We start from the raw sequence: 24,661 nt of genomic DNA, 5'->3' as shown, positions 1-24,661 counted from the left end.
AGGAGCTGGCGGAGGAGATGGTTGCTGCTGTAGCAGAGGCAGAAGTTGCTGTAACATGGCGGTCAACTGCGACAGCTGCTGTCCTTGTTGGGCAATCTGCTGCGATTGCTGAGCGACCACCGTGGGAAGGTCAGCGAGACTTGGCAGCGGCACCTCAGCGGGATCCATGGCCGGATCTACTGTCACGATTCGGCTTACAGGTAGTGGATCCTCTGTGTCAGCGAGGGATTGGCGTGGACCGTGCTGGTGGACCAGTTCTAAGAGGCTACTGGTGTTCACCAGAGCCCGCCGCAAAGCGGGATGGTCTTGCTGCGGCAGTAGCAACCAGGTCGTATCCACTAGCAACGGCTCAACCTCGCTGACTGCTGAGAAGGCGTGGGACAGAAGGACTAGGCAGAGGCAAGGTCAGACGTAGCAGAAGGTCGGGGCAGGCGGCAAGGTTCGTAGTCAATATGGATAGCAGGAGATCAGGAAACACAGGCTTGGAGAACACTAAACGCTTTCACTGGCACAAGGCAACAAGATCCGGCCAGGGAGTGCAGGGGCAGTGAGCAGATATAGCCAGGGAGCAGGTGGAAGCCAATTAAGCTAATTGGGCCAGGCACCAATCATTGGTGCACTGGCCCTTTAAGTCTCAGAGAGCTGGCGCGCGCGCGCCCTAGAGAGCGGAGCCGCGCGCGCCAGCACATGACAGCAGGGGACCGGGACGGGTAAGTGACTTGGGATGCGATTCGTGAGCGGGCGCGTCCCGCTGTGCGAATCGCATCCCCGACGGCCATGTCAGTGCAGCGCTCCCGGTCAGCGGAATTGACCAGGGCGCTGCAGGGAGAGAGACGCCGTGAGCGCTCCGGGGAGGAGCAGGGACCCGGAGCGCTCGGCGTAACAATTTTAAAGTGAAAACAAATATCGGTAAGGCTGGGTTCACATCTGCATCGGAGGACCTGTTTGGGGCCTTTATCGCATAGTCCGCTTAAATAATGGGACAGAAAATGTTGCATGGAAATTCCAGTGAAATGACAGACATAGACGGACAACCCTACAGACACCAATAAAGTTGATGAGGTCTGTCGTGCAGATGAATAACCGGCTTTATTTGCTGCTGTAGAACAGAATAAAATGGAATAGACAGCAAAAATCTAATAAAGCCCTTCAACCACAGGGGCATAGGGCATTAAAGCTGCTCTCGTGAATTGGATAAAGTGTAGAGATGAAGAAGAAGAGCACATTGGGAAGGGAGAAACCAACCAGAAGGAAGGAAAGGAAGAAGGGTAAAAATGGAAGGATAGAGAAGGAGAGGAAAAGGGCAGTGCAGAAGGACAACTGCAAAATAATGCCTCAGCGGGGACAAGGGTAAGCTATAACTTATACCAACAAATCCCGTTCCCAGGATCAAAAATACCCTTATTATTACCCCACCCTAAAACATCACTTTTATTCATTTTAATATCTTATTAAAAGGTATAGCCAAATAAAAAAAAAAGTTTAAAAATACCAGTGTCAGCAATCCAACTGTAATAGATATAAGTCACTGTGACATGAGGTCATGCGCCCACAATCATATAAACTGTTGATGGCTGCAGTCCTAACAACAAGTATAATAAAAATATGGCCGGTAACACAGGCTTACTAAAAACTGAGACAAATTGCCCCCCTGACATGTTTCGCTCCTCAGAGCTTCATCAGAGTACCTGCAGAGTGCAGAGTTTATTTCTCACAGTGATATTCACTGTAATATAGCCTAGTATCAGTCTCCACTAACTTCATTGAATGCTCATGAGGCCTGCATTTGTACCCAGGTTCCTGGCTAGGTAGGGTCCCTGATGCAGATTTGGTATTGGGGTCCAGAATTTACAGGCATGTTTATTTCTGACTGTTATAATTCTATACCAAGAAATATGCATAAAGCACCTGTGTGATGTTTAACTTCAGCACTAACCTCAGAAAATAAAAAGGCAGTATATTATAAATTAAAGCTTGACCCATAGGTCAATGGAAGAATTGTGGATATAATATGGATGCATGTTTGCTCTTTACAAAAAAAAAATGTCAAAACACCAGGCATAAGAAGAAATGTACTGTATATAGATTTTCTACCAGGAACAATTACTTATGAAATGAACATTATTCATGCCAGGAAGGGGTTGTTCATAGTAACAAATTCAAGACAACCTCTTATTATACAAGCGCACAATGCAGACTACAACGCCTCTTATACTGTCCTCTCTGCCAACTTGTGCATTTAATATCATAATTAAAATGTGTGAACCCTCGCAGAGCACATTTTATGCCAAAATTTCAATTTATTCTGAGAAGTGATTCAATGAGCAATCAATAATTTCCTCTAAATGCTCCGCTACACCAACATCTCCCCAGGCAACAATCCAGCTACTTCTTCACCTAGCACAAGAGGGTCAGAGGTCAAATCTCATGGGCCCTTTTTCTAAAATGCTTTTGAATTGATAAGAGAAACATTCTCAGGTCTTTCATCTCCATGCAGCTGCCCTGCAGAAAGTTTACTCTACAACCTTGTCCAGGTGCACCTTTCTTTGTAAGTGTTCTTATCCCATATTTTACTGAATGCCTTCACAAAGAGTTAAAGGAATTTTTTTTTTTAAATCATCTGGTGCCAGAAAGTTAAAGAGATTTGTAAATTACTTCTATTAAAAATATTTATCCTTCCAGTACTTATCAGCTTACAGAGGAAGTTCTTTCCTTTTTGAATTTCCTTTCTTTCTGACGACAGTGCTCTCTGTCGCTGACACCTCTGTCCATGTCAGGAACTGTCCCAAGCAGGAGCAAATTCCCATAGCAAACCTATCCTGCTCTGGACAGTTCCTGACACAAACAGAGGTGTCAGCAGAGAGCAGAGAGGTCAGACAGAAAAGAAATTAAAAAAGAAAATAACTTTCTCTGGCGTATACAGCAGCAGACAAGTACTGGAAGGGTTAAGATTTTTTAATAGAAGTAATTTACAAATCTGTTTAACTTTCTGGTACCAGTTGATTTTAAATAAATTGTTTTCCACAGAAGTACACCTGTAAGGGCTCTCTGGTAAACTTGGTTCATACTCTTCCCAAATCTTTTTCTCCTGTTTTGTGCAAAAGAATGAACCTTAGGGTGAAATCTTATATGGAATTCAGGTTAGGGTACCAAATCACATACCCATTGTGTGTGATGTAAGCATGGATGACAGGCTGTCTATTGTTCAGCTTTCAGCACTGTGGCCATTGGACAGCATGTTTAACAAGTCTCAACTTTATTCATTGTCCATTGTCAGAAAAGTCCAGTTAATATTTCGATGTCACCATGTTGGATGAACCACTTATAGTTAAAGCGTACCCGTTAGATCCAACATTTTTTTTATATATATCACTCAGTGCCTAATCCTGACCATGTACGTTTTTATGTGTCCAGCACCTTTATTTCTTTTTTTATTACACTTTTAATTTAGCTCACTAGTCTGAATTCCTCTCAAAGAGAGGGGGTGTGGCCTCACTGTGCAGGTCTCCGCCCCCTCCCTCAGTATGCTGTCTGCTCACATCTCCCCTAGCATTAGCAAAACTACAACTCCCAGCTTGTCCTCACTGACAGTAGCGGGACACAAGCTGATAGTGGGAGGATTTTTCCTCCAGCTATGAGCCCTGCACTCACAGCTGTCAATCAAGGAAGTGTGTCCATGATGCATGGACACAGCAGGACTAGTATGTGTCCAAGAAGGCAGGGGGGCAGTTGTATGAAATATTGAAACATTTCTAATGAAAGCAATTGCAAAACCTATTGGTTTTGCATGCTTTACAACTTATCAAAAGTTTTTGTATCTGACAGTGCCCATTTAAGGTCTGGGTAAGTAAGTATCAATATAAGAAGAATATTTGTCTACCAAAGGAGATTGTTTTGAAGACCCTCAAGCAATACAGAGGATATGCATGTGCCATAGGTAGGCAGGCAAGGAGTAAGGTAGCCAGTGTAAAACTCTCTGAAGATAAATTGTCAACTAACTATAAGGGTCATTTCACACGTGCATATTTTCTGCTGGAGATTTGCTTCAGCAGATTTTGTTGCCCATTGAAGTCAATGGGCAGCAGATCTGCAGCAAAAATATGCATGTGTGAACTGACCCTAAGGGATATCAAGTTTAATTTGATATATTTAAGTGGCTCCTATTCAATAAGCTGGATCAGTATAAAGTAAGTGCCCCTTTGACATTAACTTGGACTGGCCTAAAGTAAGTGCCCCTTTGACATTAACCTGGACTGGCCTAAAGTAAGTGACCCTTTAACAATGAGCTGAACTTGCATACTGTAGTTCCACGCTAGATAAGAAGACGTACACCAGGAAGAGGTCAACAGTTAGTGTCAAATACGGAGAGCCATCCGCCATTACCAACAAAATGTTATCAAACAGCAACAGGGAAGGAGTGATCAACCATTTCAGTGACATGAAATTTAGCTAAAGATTGGTACTATTAGTTTATACTGCTTAGGCTACACTGCAAAGGATCAGCCGGTGTGGACTAAAAAAAAATTTATTTGTGGTTTTGAAGTGCACCAACTTTTTTATAGAGGCTTTTAATACTCTAGAGGCCACAGGATTAGGAAGACATTGCTGCTTACTTGCAAAAAACTAAACAGTGCCACATCTGGTCACAGATTGTGTGTGGCAGTGCAGCTCAACCATATTCACTATAATGGGGCTAAGCTGTCATACAAGATATAGCTCAAGTATTTGTGAGCTGTTAAAATGAATCCTTTCCTCACATTTAACATACATATACCCCCTAATGCCAGAAAGGGAGTAAGCAGTGGTCTCTGTATTACAGCAGCCAGATTGAAGAAAACTCAGATCCTAGCAGTTTAACCCCCTAGATGCCACAGTCATGTAGAGCAGTGGTCTCCAAACTGTGGCCCTCCTAGCCTACGACTGTTCGGGCATACTGGGAGTTGTAGGTTTGCAACATCTGGAGGGCTTCAGTTTGATCTAGATGGCTAGAAAGCAGTATAAAAAATGCCAGAAGGCGGAGGAAGTATGTACTTAAAGAGTACCTGTCATCAAACCATATTTTCTAAACTAACTCAGATTTTACTGCCTAACTACTCTTAACACCCCTTTAAAAAAATGTTTTCAAGCTTTACAAATCTCTGTATCAAACCTCTCGCTCACAATGTGTAAACCCCCGGCAGGAGAAAGTGGGTATTCCCCAGCAGATGGGATGTCCCTGAAGCCTGTGAGAGCTGCACCTCGCCATGCCCTGCAGGCACTTCCTGAGTTTTGTCTCCTGCTAGGCCGGTAGGAGACCAAACTAACTGTTTGCCTTATGGCAGGGAACAGAACAGAGCCACCTAGTGGCCATGTCAGGATCCGGACTGGTATGCGGGGAGGACACGGGTGGTGGATCCTCTGTGTCAGTAAGGTGATGGCATGGGCCGTACCAGGGGAACGGAATCTAAGGGGTTACTGGTTTTCACCAGAGCCCGCCGCAAAGCGGGATGGACTTGCAGCGGCAGGTAACCCCCAGGTCGTTCCACCCGATAGCGACTCAACCTCCCTGACGGCTGAGACAGGCGTGGTACACAAGGATAAGGCAAGAGCAAGGTCGGACGTAGCAGAAGGTCTGGGCAGGCAGCAACGGTTCGTAGTCAGGGGCAATGGCAAGGGTCTGGGTACACAGGCAATGGAACACACAGAAACGCTATCTCAGGGCACAAGGCAACAAGATCCGGCAAGGACTGGAAGGGGAAGTGGGTTTATATAGTGTAGAGAGTGCTTGGGACTAATTGGGCCAGGCACCAATTAATGGTGCACTGGCCCTTTAAATCTGAGAGACCCGGCGCGCGCGCCCTAGAGAGCTGGGCTGCGCATGCCGGGACTGAACAGGAGGACGGGGCAGGTGAGAGACACGGGGCGCGATCCGAGAGCGGGCACGTCCCTTACCTCAGATCGCATCCCCACCGGAGACATGGAAGCAGCGCTCGCGGTCAGCGGTGCCGACTGGAGTGCTGCATACACGGGCACGCCGCGAGCGCTCCGAGGAAGCGGTGGGACCCGGAGCGCTCGGAGTGACAGGCCATTTATTCAATCACATTAAAAACATATAAAGGTTGAGAATTTTAAATAGCAAAGTGTCTTATAATAACATAAGGAACAATATAATAAAAGTTTAGCTTGGTGACAGGTACTCCGTAAGTTTCATTATTGTACTGTGTGGAAATTATGGAGTAGATCGTACTTTTTACACCATGATTACTAATTGTGTTTCCTGGGACCACATTAATCCCCTTTTTTACACAGACTGTTAACCATGCTCACCTCTATTGCACAGACTGCCCTCTGTGCCCGCATCTCTTTTGTTGCCACTCCTCATACTCCCCTTTCTCATAACTGCTCCTCATTTACCCCCATTTTCCTTCTGTTACAAAGATTGTTTCCATACCATCCATCCCACAAACTGTTCTCCAATGCCCTGCTCTTACAGACTGCTCCCCTTTCATAAAGACATTTCCTTCTTAACTATACATTTAAACCATGGAGCTAAAAAAAAAACCTCAATATTCAGCTTCATGTTTCCTCTTGGAAAAAGGACTATGCAGCTGTAATTGAACAGCCGCACAGTTCTCTCTATGACTCCATCAGAATAATCCATCAAATCCCTACCCAGTCATAAAAAGGAGAGCTCAGGGAGTCTGTGCATGAGCAGACTATTCCATAGTTGGTAAAAAAAAGGGGTAGACTTGGCACTGCCACTGCCATGCAGTTTACATGAATTTTTTCAGAGAGTCCCTTTGAGGATGTGTAGCATGTCCAATTGTCCTCATTCTGCTGGCCCTGAACTTTACAGAACGCAATGTGCAAAAAACCAGAAAAAGGACAAATGGAGGTATTGTAAAAAGCATAAAACAAGCAATTTATTGGTATACATTAAAAACCAAAACACACATGTAAGATGGGAAAACAATACATAAAAAAATGCGGCAACACCGGACACCCTGCACCGGAGATATTAATCATGGGACATAAACCATGCGGCTGTAATATTAACAATAAATGTGCATGAGCACCGGTCAAAAAGAATTTTGTTTGTCATAATACATAATACAGTGCATATGAAAAATAAGGTACTACATGCTGGTACTCTTATGAAGTACCCGAAAAAGTGCATGGTATAATAAATAACAGTACAACAGGATAATACCCACATAGGAACAAGTGGTCACTACTGGAATGCAGGGGCCGGGATGATGCCACTCCAACGAACGTATCGGCATGCTGACCTTCGTCCCTGACAATGTGCATACACTGATTATAGTCAAAAGAAAAAACATAAACCAGCGCTCAGAGAAGACTGTATGCAAGGAATATAAATTATTATTTTTGGGAAATAAGGAGGCCAATTCAATAAGCACTCCCTTCACTAGGGGAAAACTGGAAATAGGCATGTGCATACACTGGCAGGGTATGCTGACTTATTTATTATGCCCAATGTACTTACAAATGTCTGGTCCATTTGACCAATCAGCAGTTTGAATCTTGTGATTCATTTTACCACATGACCTTAAGATGGTGAACTCCCTTCAGACATTGCAATTGGCTTTTCTTTTATTCTTAGATGTTTCTGTCTTTGTATATGTTGTTTTGTGCACTTATTTATGTACTGTGTAAGTAATGGATATTAATATTATGAGTTAATTGCAGTGGACAAGTTTCTAACTCCGGAATGTTCTCACATACAGTGCCCCAGGCAGAATCATCTGTAAATACCATTGTGTTTATTTGGTTGTATATTGCACTGTCACTTTTCCTGATAAATATGACTTTAGAGTCCACTATAGTAATAATGAGCACACCTGAGAATTGTGACGAGGCAGGTATTCATCTTGTACTGAAACAATGTTTGTTGCAATAACTTTAACTGCCAGGTCACATTCTTATGATGCACACATTCAGCAAAATATTTTATATTTAAGTCTAATCCTAAGTATTAAGTAAAGGTCCTTTTAGATGGAAAGTCATCCGGGTGATATGAGCACCAATCCAGTAGACCAGCACTTGGTTCAATTATTGCAACAGAAGGGTCCCCTAAATCCTAGTTTTCTACATATCACAAACATTTCTATAGAGGCAGGAACACAACTCTTCCTCTCCACATCCATCACAACCATGGTAAACTGTGAAGTGGCAGTAGTATAGGGATTTCAGTCTGATATGAAGGATGCATCAATGTTTTTGTTTGGTGAAATTACCAGATTAGAAAAGTCTCCTGCTCCTTATTCCTACACTACAGACCTTTAAACATTGGGTAAAGTTAAGTTAAAGGGATACTTCAGGATATAAAAATGTGTCCCCTATCTTAAGGATAGGGGATAAGTGTCAGATTGCGGGAGGGGGGGGGTGATTGGGGGTATTCCGACAGGTGGGACCCCCCCACGATGAAAAGAGCTGTGTTGACCAGCACACAAAGTTGTAGCTGACACTCCCCCTCCATGCAGATCAATGGGAGAGCTGGAGATACCCAAGTGCAGCGCTCCGACTCTACCATAGAGATGCATTGAGGGGCTCGGACGGCCTCATTTAGGAGGAGAGCCAGAGTGCCATTCGAGAGATCACAGAGTGACCCAGCGATCGGACGACCCACTTATCCCTCCCTTAAGATAGGGGATACATTTTTATATCCTTGATTACTTATTTTCTTGATTGTATGAACAATGCATTATTATTCAGTAATATACTGCTAATACAGATGGTCTTATGACAACTCCTCAGCATGTTTCATAATAAAAAAGATAATGGACGTCAATGTTGTCCTTTCTATGAAACATAATTGGAGCATTTACATAGTAGCGCTCACTAACACATGACCAATGCAGCTGCACGGCTAAACAAAGAGACAATCCAGACCACAATAGGGCTTTCTAGAGTAAATAGGATCTGTTCTATTAAACATTACTATTAATTGTGCAGCAGAAGAAAACAATGACCCATGTCATACATCCACATATTTTGTCTAGAGTTTTCAAAAATGGGTCTGGTTCTTACTAAGTCCAAGGTCTTGCATATAACTACTTATTATTTTGATATTTTCTTTTAGCTACAATTTCCCTACTTAAGTAATTTCCCTTATGAATCAAGAACATTTAGATAGAAATAAAGCATACCTGGAATGATTTCCGCACCTACAGGTTGGACACTAATAGAGGACAATATATGTGTGTTTTTGTGCTGGTAGTAATTTTCTCTGCTAACTCCAGTTAAACAAGAACATATTTAATGTTGTGTATCAATTTTAAGTGCTTTCTTTATTGTTATAATCTCTATAAAATAGAATGTAAGTCAGGGGTTTACTTAGAAGCTTTGCATAACTTCCCTGTATTGATAATGTTGGAAATATTAATATGTCCTGCCATTTAAGCCAGTACGGATGTGCTGTCATCCTGAGAGGTATTGATGGATATAAATACATATATGCTGGAGAAGAGGCTGGGCAGGACTTCACATTGGGTCCTGTGACCTTGTTAGGCTATCACTTTGCTGCCCAGCATATCCTCTTACTCATTAGGCTGCCGATGCCATTAATAATTCACAGGAGTCAGTGTTGTGTTCAATAGCTTTTCTACTAATTTGCTGTCCTGCACCATTGTCAGCATCACCAGTACTGACTTTAATGGATGTAAAGAGGAGAAAGAGGGTAACAGTAGAAGAGTGCCGGATCCGTGTTACTAACCACAGTCGCCAGCTGGTAAGACAGAATGAGAGGACAAGTAGTGGTCTCAGACTCCTTCACTGCCACTACAGATCTTTCCATGATAAAAAATATCACTGCCTCCCAAAGGAGGTTATAAAATGCAGAATGTCAATAACAGGCGACTATAATAGTCAATCAAAAAAGAATGCTGAAACATACCGTATATATTTGAGTCACCAAGTATTTCAACCTTGACAGGTCAAATTCTGTTCATATCATTCGGAGACCAGGTTGCAGGCAACTTATTCTGTGCTTGAATAGATCTCTCATTAAATCGATAGATAGTTCCTAGGACTACGAGGACAAATAATGCAATGAATGGTGACAAGTGACTTTCTTAATGTCATCATTTCTCCTGCACTCCACTATATCACATGACAGGTGATTACTAGAATCAAATTCCAAAAAATACAGCTTTAACAGCAGCAACCTGAGGCTGTTTATACTGATGTAAGAGCAATCCTGCCAAATTGTGCTTAAAGCTTTGATGGCTGCAGTATCTATGCATTTAAAGGGTTGTCCAGCCAAAACTAAGGATAGGGAATTAGTAGCTGGTCGCTGAGGGTTCGACCACTGGGACCCCCTGCGAACTCCGAAACAGGACTCCGGCTCTCAACATGGAGCGCATGCGGTAGATGGCACACACTCGATTCATTTCTATGAGAATGTTGAGGAGACCGGAGTACAGCATCTTCCCATTATTTAAACGTTGTGAAAAGACCACTCCTTTGACCACCCCCAATTTTCTCCAATCAAAATCTATTAAAGATAATCCTGTATAAACAGATTACACTACTTTGAGCTAATTTTTCAATGAGAACCCATTTGATAAGACCACTCATTGGAGTATTATTTGCTCTGAATTATCTGGATACAGACCCACACAATGCCACCGCACTGAGCAGGAAGGAGGAAGAGACTTTTAAGAGGCATCAGAAAATAAATGCTGGATAAATAAATAGGATGCAGGAGGAGGGAAGCTGTCAGAGTCTAAGAGGGTGCATGGGACCAGAAATGAGATGGGGTGCATTGCTTTAGGTCAGGATTATGATGTGAAGCCATGCTTGCAACCAGGAATGAGATGGGAGCCATGCTGGAGAGAAGTAATAAGATGGTAAACCATGCATAGGACCAGAAATAATGTGAGCTATGCTGGGGACCAGGAGCAAAATGGGATGCTATGCTGTGGACTATGAATGAGATGGTGATCCATTCTAGGGGCCAGAGAGAAGAGGAGAGCCATGCTAGGACCAGGGCTGAAATAGGAAACAATGCTGTGGACTTGTAATAAAATAATGGGTAGCCATGCCGGGAACTATGATTCAGATGGGAAACAATGCCGGTTACTATGCTGGGGGAACCTGTAATTTGACAATATATATATATATTTTTTATTATTATTATTATTATTATTATTATTTATTTATTAATTTTTTTTTAAATGGCTTGTTAAAGTTTTAGAGTTGTACATGTTTTCTGATTTCATTAGACGCTTCTGAGTATTTTTTCTTTGAGCGTCATGCCAAGAAGGAGTTAGTACCATCTACCCCTGGGGCCATAACATCTGCCCCCTTACACCAAACATCACACCCCGTGGCGCACCACAACTCTCTTTTGGCGTCACGAACAGGATTTGGGTGTGTGCCATATGCCACAAATCCTCCCACTCCCCTCCCCCTGGTCTGAACTGTGTCCGAGAAAAATCTCATGCCGAATGCGAAAGAAGTTTGCGCCAGAAAAGTGTACGTGACTGTTGTTACTACAAAGTGTTACTGGCGGTGCTTGTGAAGTAGAGGGGGAGGTGAAGATAACAATATTACCTGTTGTTTGGAAATCTGTGTAAAGTCAGAACTGAGGCCCTGCTGCGCTGTTCTACTGTGTCGGTACTGGAAAGGGTTAAGATGGCGCTGTAGAAGCGTGTGAAAATGTCCCGCGCTGGTTGACGTCCCACCCCTGGGCGTGGAAGTCATGTCACTGTGCAGAAGTGGAACTGTGAAGAACCGTCTCCTGTTGCCAGGGGAGCGGAAGTCAGCGCTGCACTGATGACGTGCTTCCGGCCGGCAGCCATTTTAATGGAGCCTGTAGCAAAAGGGATTAAAACAGGAAGTCCCAAGTGCGCAGCCATACTGGAGGTTCCGGTGGCTGCATCCGGCTCCGCAATTTCTGATCGGGTACCCGCTGCAGCGAAGACTCTGCAGACACCATCGATTGTAAGTAAGTCTCCGGTACCAGTGGCGAGTCACATTAACCCATTAGTGCCCAGTAGTGTCCCTAGGTACTTGCCATTTGGTGGGGAAGAGCCACCCAGGGTATTTCAGCCAAGTCAGACCAAGCCGCTGCAGCGCCTCCACAAGCATCTTAAAGGGCCAGTATTCCCCAGGTTGCAGGGGGGCTTAGTGATAAAAAAAACGGGGGACCCGAATTAAAGCACATGTGGATGGGAAGACTACAGATGGCTACCTTCTCCGTCTCTTCGGTGTGGGGTCCGCAAAGAAGTGCAACAATCAGATCAGAAAGACATCCTATGTCCAGTATCAACAAGTCCGTCAGATTCGCAAAAAGATGATGGAAATCATGACCCGAGGGGTGCAAACAAATGACCTGAAGGAAGTTAACAAACTGATTCCAGACACCATAGGCAAAGACGTTGAAAAGGCCTGCCAATCTATCTATCCTCTCCATGATGTCTATGTTCGTAAAGTCAAGATGCTGAAAAAGCCAAAGTTTGAGCTGAGTGAACTTATAGAGCTCTATGGAAATGGGAATGCTTCTGGAAAGCCTTCAGAGAAAGTGTTCAGGCCTATTCTAGTTGCCCCAGAGGTTTGGCCTGACCAGCGGGCACCAACAAAAGTGCCTCAGCCTACTCCAGCTGTTAGGCACCTACATCTGATCCTCCAGTGGCGCAAGCTGCTGCTGTACAAGTGGTGATCACTGTGAGCCTGACCATCACAGAGTCCCATCTGTCCCATCTGTCCCCCGTTGTGTGGAACACACATGTCAAACCCATGGAGGGGGCCCAGTCTCATGGTCCTAGGTACATGTCCCAGCTTAGAAAACCAGGTGACCATCAAGGCTGGCATGGAAAGATGCCCATGTAAACAAACATCCCATTTGTGTACTCATGTACAGTTACTTTTCCAAAATGGTTGGTGAGACTAACTAACTGTGTTTGTGTGAGAACAGTTTTGTTGTTACAGGTTACAAGCAAAGTTCAAGTACAGAGCCTGACTAACTTGTCAAGACCATTTTTGTTGTAACCAACCTCGTAAGTGTTGTGCCCGGCTCCTATCCAAGATCATCTAAAAGTGAACTATATAGTATATCTGAAGTATTGAGTGATACATGGACACCTGTGTACATATTGTTAAAGTAATATTTTTTTTCCTATATAATTTGTTGTACACAACAGTCAAAGTGTACAGTATTTTCTTGGTGTTTGGCAATTTCTCTAGGAGGTATCCTGATCTATTCAGGAGAGGCAACATTCCCACCTCACCACCAACACCATGTACAGTCTAGTACCACACATAGTCCTCAAGTACAGATAGTCATGTACATGTATCAGTCATGTCATTAGGACTGTAACACTACTACACACCAGTCAATATAAATGTCTTTAAATTGTCATATGTCTAATGTGATTTTCTTGTGTCCACATGCTCAGGATACTTTGCTGGCCAGAAGGTATTACTGTACCCACAACACACATAACTAAAAAGTCTAAGGTAACAAGTGTCAATTGTTGTCTAGAATCTATATATCTAGTGTTCTGGGGAAAAGTGTGTCATGCCAAGGGACCCCAGTAGCCAAGGCATTGGGTAGAAGGCCTCAGGCAACCCAATCCGCAATCATTCTGTCTCTAAAGTAAATATTCAGTTGTAGTCATATGTGTAGTTGTCATATGCATAGTCATAATCATAAAGGGAGATTTATCAAAGGACTAGCTGAGTACCCGCAGTGCCTGGTTTTGCCTTTATCATCCTTGTTGGGGAGGAAAATAAACAAAGGAGGAAGCTTTTGACTTCATATCCCATCCCCATATATTGTTGTCATATCCCAACCCCATATCCCGACCTCATATCCCGACCTCATATCCCGACCTCCTATCCTGTCCTCCTATCCCGTCCTCATATCCTGTATTCATATCTCAACCTAATATCCCGTCCTCATATCCTGTCCTCATATCTCGTCCTCATATCTCGACCTCATATCCCGACCTCATATCCCGTGTTCATATCTTGACCTCATATCCCGACCTCATATCTTGACCTCATATCTCGATCTCATATCCCATCCTCATATCTCGGCCTCCTACCCCGTTCTCATATCCTGTCCTCATATGCCGTCCTCATATCCCGACCTTCTATCCCTTCCTCCTATCATGTCCTCCTATCCCGTCCTCCTATCTCAACCTCATATCCCGTCCTCATATGTTGGCCTCATATCCCGTACTCATATCTCGTCCTCATATCTCAACCTCATATCCCGTCCTCCTATCTCGACCTTACATCCTGTCCTCATATCTTGTCCTCATATCCTGACCTCATATCTTGACCTCCTATTCCATCCTCAAATCCTGACCTCCCATCCTGTCCGCCTATCTTGACCTCATATCCCGTCCTCACATGTCCTTGACACATTCACCAGGAGATGCAGAGCGGAGCTTGTGGAGTAAGGTACTGGAAGTCCCATATACTTGCATGGGACTTGAAAGAAAAACCCATATTTTATGTAAGGGTGTAGGTAAGGGTTAATTTAACTATCATATCTTTTTTTTTTACATATAAGTAATAAGTGTACCAGGTATTATTGAAATATCTCCAGCCGTACGGAAGTTATGTGGGGACATACATTTCCCAATGATTTGCGTGGGACTTTAAACAAAAACCCCGACCCTCACAAATGGGGGTAGTTAAGGGTTAGATTAACTATCCTATATTTTAAGTGTTCATATAAGTAACATGTGACCAAGTATCAAAAAATTATCAAAAATTCTCAGGCCGTTTGGAAGTTATGCGGTAACATATATTTCCCATAGACTTGTATGGGACTTTAAACAATAACCCCGACCCTGGCAAATAGGGGTGAGTAAGGGTTAAATCACCTATCCTATATGTTTGTTGTTGACATATAAGTAACATGTGTGCCAAGTTTCATGTTAATATCTTTAGCCGTTTGGACGTGATGCGGGAACATACACACATACATACACACACATTGAGTTTTATATGTATACTGTAGATTTAGACTGGTCTTCCCTTCTAAATTTGTCGCACAGGAAGTCGCAGTCTAAATATGTGCGAGTTTTTTGCGAGTATTGCATTAGAGGATTTTTTAAACATGATGCATTCTAGTCTATTTTAGACGGAAAATTGCATTGGTGCTGAATTTATTCGGCGAAAAGTTGCATTGGCCGAAAGTACGCTGTAATGTCAGACCATGCTGGAGCAAGTTTGAATACAGTCTAAACCATAGATCCCGAAGTCTGTGCACAGAATTTATCAAGAGCCTTGTGACTTTTGATAAATTAAGCGCACAATAGACCGGCATAACCCTCTGTAGGTTGGTCGATATTGATGCGGGAAATAGAAAACTTTGATAAATCTCCCCCATAGCCTCATAAGTCGTGTTAATAACATAGTCATAAGTATGTTGTTATCGATATATAGTCCTTATTCTCCGATAGTCCTGCAGTTAACAAAGTTATCAGTTGTCAGAGCATGTATGGACATTTGTACAGAGACTCTTAATCATCATCGATTCCCTTCAAGCACAGCCTGGATATGGACGTTAAGTGTAATGCCCCAGGACAGCAAGCGGCCCTGTGGCCACTTCACTTCTCCGCCCTCCAGCACTGGCATCAAGGGCAACTTAAGTAAGGGGGTTTGTAATGTCCCAGTATGGGACATTGCCGTACTGTACTTCTGCCCAGTCAGGCAGAGTCCCTGCATGTCCTTGGGGCTCTCCTGCAGCAAACCCTATAGTATTTACAGGTTATATGTAGTTATGTATTATAAGTGTAATATACCTTTAAATCTGTACCACATGATTGTATAGTTACCCAAAGAACCCCAGTTACCAGGTGACTTCCCAAGTGACCTATGGGCTCTGTGCATAGCCCCCATATATAATATGGGGAGGGGCTGTAATCTCTCTTTTCCATGATCTCTTGAGTTCCTGCTGAGGTCCAGTGCAATCAAGAGTTCCAGTGTCTGTGTCCAGCCATTGGAGGCCTCAAGTCTTATTTACTGCAGCCACCGGTCGGTCCTGAGTAAGGCTGCTTTCACACTACAAAATCAAACATCCGTAGGAAGATCCGTGTGAAAATCAGCTGAAAAAGGCAGTAACAAAATTCTATACGTCCGTTAGAAAATCCCATTATAGTCTATGGGATTTTCTAATATCCGTATGAATCCGTTATAGTCCGTTATTGATAACGGACGTTAGTTTGTTACGGAATATAGTTACGGAAGAAATAGTTCATGAACTATTTCTTCTGTAACTATCTTCCCTAACAAACTAACGTCCGTTATCAATAACGGAAAATAACGGATTCATACGAATATTAGAATATCCCATAGACTATAATGGGATTTTCTAACGTACGTATAGAATTTTTTTACTGCCGTTTTCAGCTCATTTTCACACGGATCTTCGTACGGATGTTTAAAAACGGAGGATTTTGTAGTGTGAAAGAAGCCTTAGTCAAGTCATCTCAATCAATGTATTTAGAGAGACAGGCACCACTTACGAATATACACACTATCTGGGTACAAACAAGTTGCTGAAATTATATTCACCAAAAAAAGTAGAAAAAGCTAGCAACTATAGAGTGATACACACCAAGAATTAGAATATATGCATATAAAAAATATCTTTATTCATAAGTCCAAATATACAAAGAAGAGAGTACACAGACAGTTAAAACCATTTAAAACACACATTGATCGAGCGGAGGAATGTAATCCTACAGCGCCCACCCCGTACTAGGGATAATAACCCAAAAAGGCAGATGTATACTGTCCCGCACCAAAACAATATAGTGGAAAAATACATATACCGTATTTTTCGTCATATAAGATGCTCCGGCATACAAGACGCACCTAATTTTATAGGATAAAAATCTAGAAAATAAAGATTCTGAACCAAATACAACGTAAAGTATAGGACAGTGATCTTCAACCTGCAGACCTTCAGATGTTGCAAAACTACAACTCCCAGCATGCCTGGACAGCCGTTGGCTGTCCGGGCATGCTGGGAGTTGTAGTTGTGCAGCATCTGGAGGTCCGCTGGTTGAAGACCACTGGTATAGGAGGTAATACTCACGTGTCCCCGCCGCTTCGGACCCATCACCGCTCGTCACCGCTACCCTGGATGTCGCACTTCATCGCTGTCGCCGCGTCCCTGGGGTGTCTCCATCACCCTGGAATGTCTCTACTGCCCAGTATCCTCACTCTCCGTCGCCGCCATGACGCCGCTACACACGCCGCTCCTATTGGATGATGTGACGGCGTGCGCGACGACGTGATGACGACGAAGGAGAGCGCCGGCCATGCAGGGGATCCCGGCAAGGAGCAGACACCACATATGCAAAGAAAAAGACCTGTGCTCCCATATGCAAATGAACAAACTAATATATCCATGTAAATTATCTAACATGTGTATGCCATAGTCATAGTGAGAAATACAGACACCAAAATAACCTCTACTAGACCATAATCCAGGTGCTGGTTAACTCAACTGAAAGTGCAGTGTGCTGTAAATGTGCAAGATGTAATGAGCTACAAGCCTGTAAGGTGCATATGCTGTCAAGGTGCCATGGGACCCACCATGTCTCAGTGTAGATGCTGGGATTGCATACACCTAAGTACGGGGGAAGCTTACCCCACGCCAGGGCCGGTGTTAGGGTGGGGCAATCCGGGCAATTGCCCAGGGCCCCCATCCCCCAGGGGGCCCCCTGCGGGCTGCTCAAAGGCGGATCCAGGGGGGATCCGAAACTGAGCAGCATGCAGGGGGCCCCATCACATTTGGGACATCCCTGTGTCCCGAAAGGTAGATGTCCCGGCCAGTGGCGTACTAAGGGGGGGGGGGGCAGGTGAGCGGCATATACCTATGAGGGAGGAGTTACTCTTTTTTTTTTTCAAATTACAAAATTACAATAATGCATTTCAAAATTCGCTTTTCACAATATAAATAATCCCACCCACACCGCTATCCCCCCACCCACTACCAGCTAGGATGCCTCATCCCATTTCTTCCACTCGTTTTCAACTTTTTGACCTATCTTTTTTCCCTGATAGTAAATAGCTTCAAATCTTCTCATTTGTTGAACTTCCCTCTGCCACTCAACCCAACATGGGCCCTGGGGAGCAAACCATCTCCTAAGAATAATGATTCTAGCTAATCCGAAAGCCTTTATCAGAACACTGTTCTTGCACTGCATCCTAAGTCCTATCCCTAGAATGGCCGTTTTAATATCAAAGCTTATCTTAGTGCCCAATTTCGTTTCTACCATATTGTATACCCCTGTCCAAAAGGAAAGCAGTTTTGGGCAGCTCCACACCATATGTGACAAATCCGCACCTTCCATATTACATTTCGGGCATTTAGAGTCAAGTCTTTTTCCTACTTATACAAGAACCCCGGCGTATATGGGATCCTATGTATCAGCTTTATCATAGAGGTTTTATGGTTCATATTGAGAGATGATTGGGAAATATTTATAAATACTTCCCTCCATTCTTCCCCATCGATCTGACCTACTACTTGCTTCCATTTATCCCTACTCTTTGGAGGAAATTTTTCAACGGAAAATCTAACTAGGCCCTTATATAAGTTACCTAATACCTTTGTCGAGGAGGACCGAAGCCCAAACATATAGTCAATTAACTCATGTCTATTTATTGCCCATCTAGGGTTGTTCTTCTCCTTCTCAAAAGCGCTTTGATTTGTAAGTATGAAAAGTATTCGCTCTGACTAATACTAAATTCCCTATTAAATGTTTTCCACTCTTTTAACGTGCTTTCTATCACAAAATCTTTAACTCTAATAACCCCATTTCTTTCCCAGTTAACATATTCCTTTAGTTTCAACATTTCTGGAAAATTTCCATTACCCCACATTAGTGTGTAGTGCATACTACCCTTAATCCCTAATAAACGTCTCGTGAATCTCCATACTTTATTAAACATATTACAAGTGGGGATTTTTCCCCTGTGCATACATCTTCCCCCTTCAATTAATTCCAAAGTGCTATCCCCCCTAATACCTAATTTAGAAAAAAAAACGTTTAAAACATCATCTTCCTTTATCATGTATTCAATTTGTGCCGCTATATAATACAGTTGCATATTTGGTATACCCAAACCACCACTACTCAAAGGAGGACTCAGAAATGTGTGTTTCATCCGTGTTTGTTTCCCATCCCATAAAAAATCATTAATCTCACTCTGTATTTTATTAAAATGGTGTTCTCCTAACCAAACCGGTGCTGCTCTAATCACATGCAAAACCATAGGGAAAATAATTGTCTTTATCAGAGTAATTCTTTCAGCCATATTCATACGCAACTTTTTCCATATTTGAATTTTGTTTCTTACTTTCTGTCTCAATGGGGTAATATTCAACTGGGCAAACTCTTCTATATTTCTCGAAATCTTAATTCCTAGGTATTCCAGGGCCTCGTTTTCCTGCAAAACATGTATCACTCTCTGACAGCCCTGGCTATCACCTGACAATATTAATAATCCTGATTTATTCCAGTTTATCTGAAAGCCAGAATATGTGTATATGCATATACCTATGGGAAAGAGGGGGGGGGTGTAACTGCATATACCTATGGGGAAGGGGGGGGGTGTAACTGCATATACCTATGGGAAAGGGGGGGTGTAACTGCATATACCTATGGGAAAGAGGGGGGGATGTAACTGCCTATACCTATGGGAAAGAGGGGGGGGTGCAACTGCATATACCTATGGGAAAGAGGGGGGGTGTAACTGCATATACCTATGGGAATGAGGGGGGGGTGTAACTGCATATACCTATGGGAATGAGGGGGGTGTACCTGCTTATACCTATGGGAAAGAGGGGAGGGGAAGGTAAGTCTGCCTATACCAATGGGGAAGAGGGGGGGGACTCTGATGCCTATACCTAAGGAGAAAGGGGGGTTAACTCTGTTTCTATACCTATTGGGAAGGGGGTTTGACTCTGCTGCCTATACCTACAGGGAAGGGGGGCTACCTAACTTTATACCTGGATGCCTAACTACTTACCTAAATACTCAGCTACCTAACTATGTACATACCTGGCCTTCATCCATGGCTGCCTGACTACCTAGCTAGCCCCTACCTACCTAATTTGACACCTACCTACATATCTGGCTTCATGATCTACCTTCCTAGTTACCTATTTACCTGGCTACCTACCTACCTGTCCGTTTACTGTGCAGAACACCAAGGAGGGCATTATTACAGTTTGTGGGCCTATAGATGGAAAGATTGTGTAGAGGAGGGGAGGACACTGGAAAAATGCAGAGTCTGACATGTTTTTCCTGCAGATGTTAAGAGATCCACATGGCGGTCTTATCCAGACAGAGAAGAAAAGGAAAGAGTACGCCGCTGATCAGAAAATACGTAATTGTGAGTCTCAAAATGTGACTGTAATCACTTATATGGTATACACATCCTGTGCACAGCTGATATCTACCGCCATATGGTCCTGTATATAATCACTTATACAGATCCTTTATAGTATACTGGTCTGTGTACAGTGATTTTATTCAGTACAGTATGGCGGTATTATCCTTGTATACCAGTATTATTAGTCATGGAAATTTACCTATGTGTTTCTTATATATATATATATATATATATATATATATATATATATATATATATAAATTTTATGTGGGGAGCTGGACTGCACATAATGTGGGGGAACTATACTGCACCTAATGTGGGGAACTATACTGCACCTAATGTGGGGAACTATACTGCACCTAATGTGGGGGAACTATACTGCACCTAATGTGGGAGAACTATACTGCCAACCTAATGTGGGGGAACTATACTGCACCTAATGTGGGGGACTATACTGTACCTAATGTGGGGGAACTATACTGCACCTAATGTGGGGAACTATACTGCACCTAATGTGGAGGAACTGCAAAAATATAAAATTGTACTATTCTGATCCCTATAACTCTTATTTTTCTGTATATGGGGATGTGAGGGTCATTTTTTGTGCTGTGATTTGTAGTTTTTATCGGTACCATTTTTGTTTTGATGGGACTTTTCAATAGCTTTTTAGATAGTTTTTTATGGTATTTGAAGTGACCAAAATGTGCAAATCTGGTTAGTGCACTATTACGACTTTTGGGGCCCCACTTTTGATTTTGCCCAGGGCCACGCTAAGCCTAAAACCGGCCCTGCCCCACACGTTCCGCCTCCAGCCATGGAGACTTCCTCAGGAGTCTATTATTGCCCCTGCCTAACCTAGGATTAGCTGTACTACCTTCGGGTGTTTATAACGCCAAACCACACCCTGGCATCACGACAAGAAGGGGTTAATACCATCTACCCCTGGGGCCATAACATCTGCCCCCTTACACCTCACATCACACCCCGCGGCACACCACAATTATCTATGGTATAATCTGTAAAGAGTTGACAAAAAATGGAAGCACTTAAATCCTATGAGGGAAAAATTGTGTTCTGATGTTTTACTACAGTAATATATTCATCCTCCTATCTCTTATAACAATCTGATTTCTACTAAACTTTCTGCATACGCTGCCATTTCTGTTTAAAGAAATAGTCTATTCTCGCTTTCAGGCTGAAGATCTTAGTTTTTTGATGACAGTATTTTGATTTTTTTTCAGTTTTTTTTGCTGGAATCTGGAGACATATTTTTATTTGATGTCATGAAATACAGGAGTTACAGTATAAAGACATATTTGTTCAAATAAAGCACAGAGAACAACAATATGTTTTTTTGCTGCTCTCAACAGCTTTTATATTTCTGAGGGTCTCATATGTGACCTTCCGTAAATCCAAGGAAGTTCTGTACCTGGCTCATTTCCTTTTTATCTGTTGCATGTATATATATATATATATATATATATATATATATATATATATATAGCAGAAACTAACTTAGCATCACTGTGTGGTCTCCCGGTACCGTATTGCATACCGTACCTTGGTTAGGGGTCCCCAAAGTCAGAATTCCTAGTAACTGTGGGGTTCCACTTCTTTAGTCATCCCCTAGTCACCCCTCAAATAGCTAATATATTTCTAAAATAAATGTAAATACTGTATAGAAAGAGTATACTTACCTTTCATAGTGTCGCAGGACCTGCGATTCATGTGACTGTAGTTTAGTCTCTATGACTGTAGTTTGGAGGTTCTGGGTGATGTAATACCCACAATGCCTTGTAAAGCTGATTGACAGATGGTGTGGATCAATCCAAAAACGGCCAGCCCCTGCCCATATAAGGGAGCTGCAGCCAATAGACGCTCTCTTGGGTTCCGGATCGTTGGAGAGTCAAGATCTGTGCAACTTACAACGACAAATACTAGGCCACAGCCGGCCGGCCTCAACCAGAAGCTAAACAGTGAGTTCTTACAAACTTCCCCGCTTATGCTAGCGAGACCTCTGGACCTAAACATAACCCTAAATCCAGCGGATCTGCGCATACTAAATCCTACTAATCTAAAGAACTTACAAAAGTCCCAACCATACGTCAATCTCAGCTAAGCTGTATATAGACTCTGTTATAAAGACTGTTCCTGTTTTTGCATGTTACAGAAAATCTTCAGTAAAGTTCACGCAAGTTTTCAGCAAAGCTCTGGTTGTGGACAATACTTTATTCTGCATCTACCTATCGCTCTTGGGAAGAGTGGCGATAGGCCAAGCCATACAGCATTTAACCCTCACCCTGGCGTCACAACTGACAAGAGTTAATTATAACCGTGATATACCTCACAGCAACACCCCAACTGACATACACCCCCACAAGGCACCACAACTGTACAAAGTATTTTACAATTCCCATCAGTCCCTGTCCCCACACACATATTTGCATGTAACTGATGTAAGTTCACGTACGTACACTGCAGACTGGAGACCCTTACACTGGACAATAAGCTCTGAACCTGAATTTCTTCATTATATCAAGTAACCCTGTCTTACAGCCAAACTGGATAATGAAATCTGAATATACAGCATACCCTAGGATAGGCTTGAACTGATATACTATTCGTCAAGGTGCCAAGTTTGTCCTGGTACTCTTCTGAAGTATCACACATCTCCAATACTTCCTGCTGGACATTTTACTTAAAGGGTTAATCGGCCCCTAGACATCTTATCACCTATCCAAAGGATAGGGGGGGGGGTAAAATGTCTGATCGCCGGGGTCCTGCCACTGGGGACTCCCTCAATCTCAGCTGCGATATCCCAGACATCCAGTGCACGGAGCGAACTTCTCTCTGTGCCGGATGACTGGCGATGCAGGGCAGAGGCTTGTGACGTCACGGCCACACCTTGCTTGTGACATCACACCCATGCCCCCTCAATGCAAGTCTATGGGAGGGGGCGTGACAGCCGTCATGCCCCCTCCCATAGACTTGCATTGAGGGGGCATGGCAGTGACCTCACGAGCAGGGCACAGACGTGACGTCACGAGCCTCTGGCGATGCACCCGACGCTCTAAACGAACATCGGGTGCCACAGGGAGATCCCCAGTGGCGGCACACCCCACGATCAGACATCTTATTCCCTATCCTTTGTATAGGGGACAAGATGTCTTGGGGCACAGTACCCCATTAACTAGTACACAAGCTTGAGCACACCAGCCCATGTGACTCCGACTCTCCTATAGAGATGTATGGAGGGGGCATGCCGACCCCCGCTCCATGTGCGAGGAGAGTCGGAGAGCCGTACAGGGGATCATGGGAGGTCCTTTGGATAGGGGATACATTTTCCCACATGGGACCACTCCTTTAAGTCAGAGTTTCATGACTTCAATCTCCTAATGCAACAATGCTCTGTTTAACTAGGCAGGGAGGTCGTATTATCAGGTCCAACTCTTCCTGGAATTTTACCTTCCTCCAGATATCACATGTGTTTAATGCATTTTGTAGATGGGTACAATTTACTTTGCAGCAATATCAGAAGTTCGAAGTTAAAAAAGAACTAGGATAGATAGAAAATAATAACAGGTATCTGCCTAAATGCTTTCAACACAAGCAAATGATTTTGATTTAAAAATATCTACAGTTTCTATGCAGACCTATGTGGCTCCATGATCATACGCTACCAATAAATCCTGTGTATCTAATCCTGCAGTCACTACTTGCTGACACACAGTACACTCAACACATTGTCTATAAAATAAGGGTAAGTTGTACACTAAAACATTAAGATTCTGCTATTTCCATTTATTTCTTAAATAATAATTGAAGACTATACTCACAAAAGTTTTCCAGCGATCTGAATGCCCACTATGCTTGGTTCTCTGTCTGAGCAATGCAGTACCCTGCTATACTGAATGGGTTAATAATGTCATGTACATATGTCAGTCTTCCATGTCCGTACAGCTGTACTTTTCTTTTATACTGTGTGTATTTATACATGGTGCTCACAGGGTACACAGCGTGCAATAATTATATGTGTAGCCAAGTTTTTAAGTGCTTAGTCCAGGCTCACACTATTGTGCATTGGATTTAGGTAAGGATAGCATATTGTATAATTGTTTATTCCTGTTTTATAGTCATTTCTTTCCAAAATATATATTTTTAAACATTACATAAATATGGATAAAAGAAAGCTGAAGTAAAAAACAAAGATCTTTCACAGGTGGTAAGCCCATTACCACAATTTCATCTGTATCCTAGGAGCTTAGTCCATCTGTGATTGAATAAAATA

The 24,661-nt window shown here is 43.0% G+C and overlaps 1 protein-coding gene across 1 annotated transcript; it reads left to right on the top strand.

The window, feature by feature from the left end:
* The first annotated feature begins 11,778 nt into the window (after positions 1-11,778).
* Positions 11,779-15,486, top strand: LOC130357396 (40S ribosomal protein S3a-like). The gene is made up of 3 exons (XM_056560089.1): positions 11,779-11,946; positions 12,158-12,556; positions 15,406-15,486. Exons 1-3 carry the CDS (start codon positions 11,779-11,781, stop codon positions 15,484-15,486), a joined length of 648 nt encoding a protein of 215 aa, XP_056416064.1.
* The last annotated feature ends 9,175 nt before the right edge of the window (positions 15,487-24,661 follow it).

This window comes from Hyla sarda, chromosome 2, assembly GCF_029499605.1.
Source record: "Hyla sarda isolate aHylSar1 chromosome 2, aHylSar1.hap1, whole genome shotgun sequence".
NCBI classification, from domain to species: domain Eukaryota; kingdom Metazoa; phylum Chordata; class Amphibia; order Anura; family Hylidae; genus Hyla; species Hyla sarda.
Note: the sequence above shows the minus strand (reverse complement) of the source record. Positions and strands in the feature narration are given on the sequence as shown.

Bases quoted from the DNA above. Each gene is read 5' to 3' on its own strand.
- LOC130357396 (XM_056560089.1), top strand. From the start codon at position 11,779: ATGACGTGCTTCCGGCCGGCAGCCATTTTAATGGAGCCTGTAGCAAAA. The intron at 11,947-12,157 runs GTAAGTAAGTCT...CGGGGGACCCGA, and splicing joins CTCTGCAGACACCATCGATT to ATTAAAGCACATGTGGATGG. The intron at 12,557-15,405 runs GTTTGGCCTGAC...ATCGATATATAG, and splicing joins CTATTCTAGTTGCCCCAGAG to TCCTTATTCTCCGATAGTCC.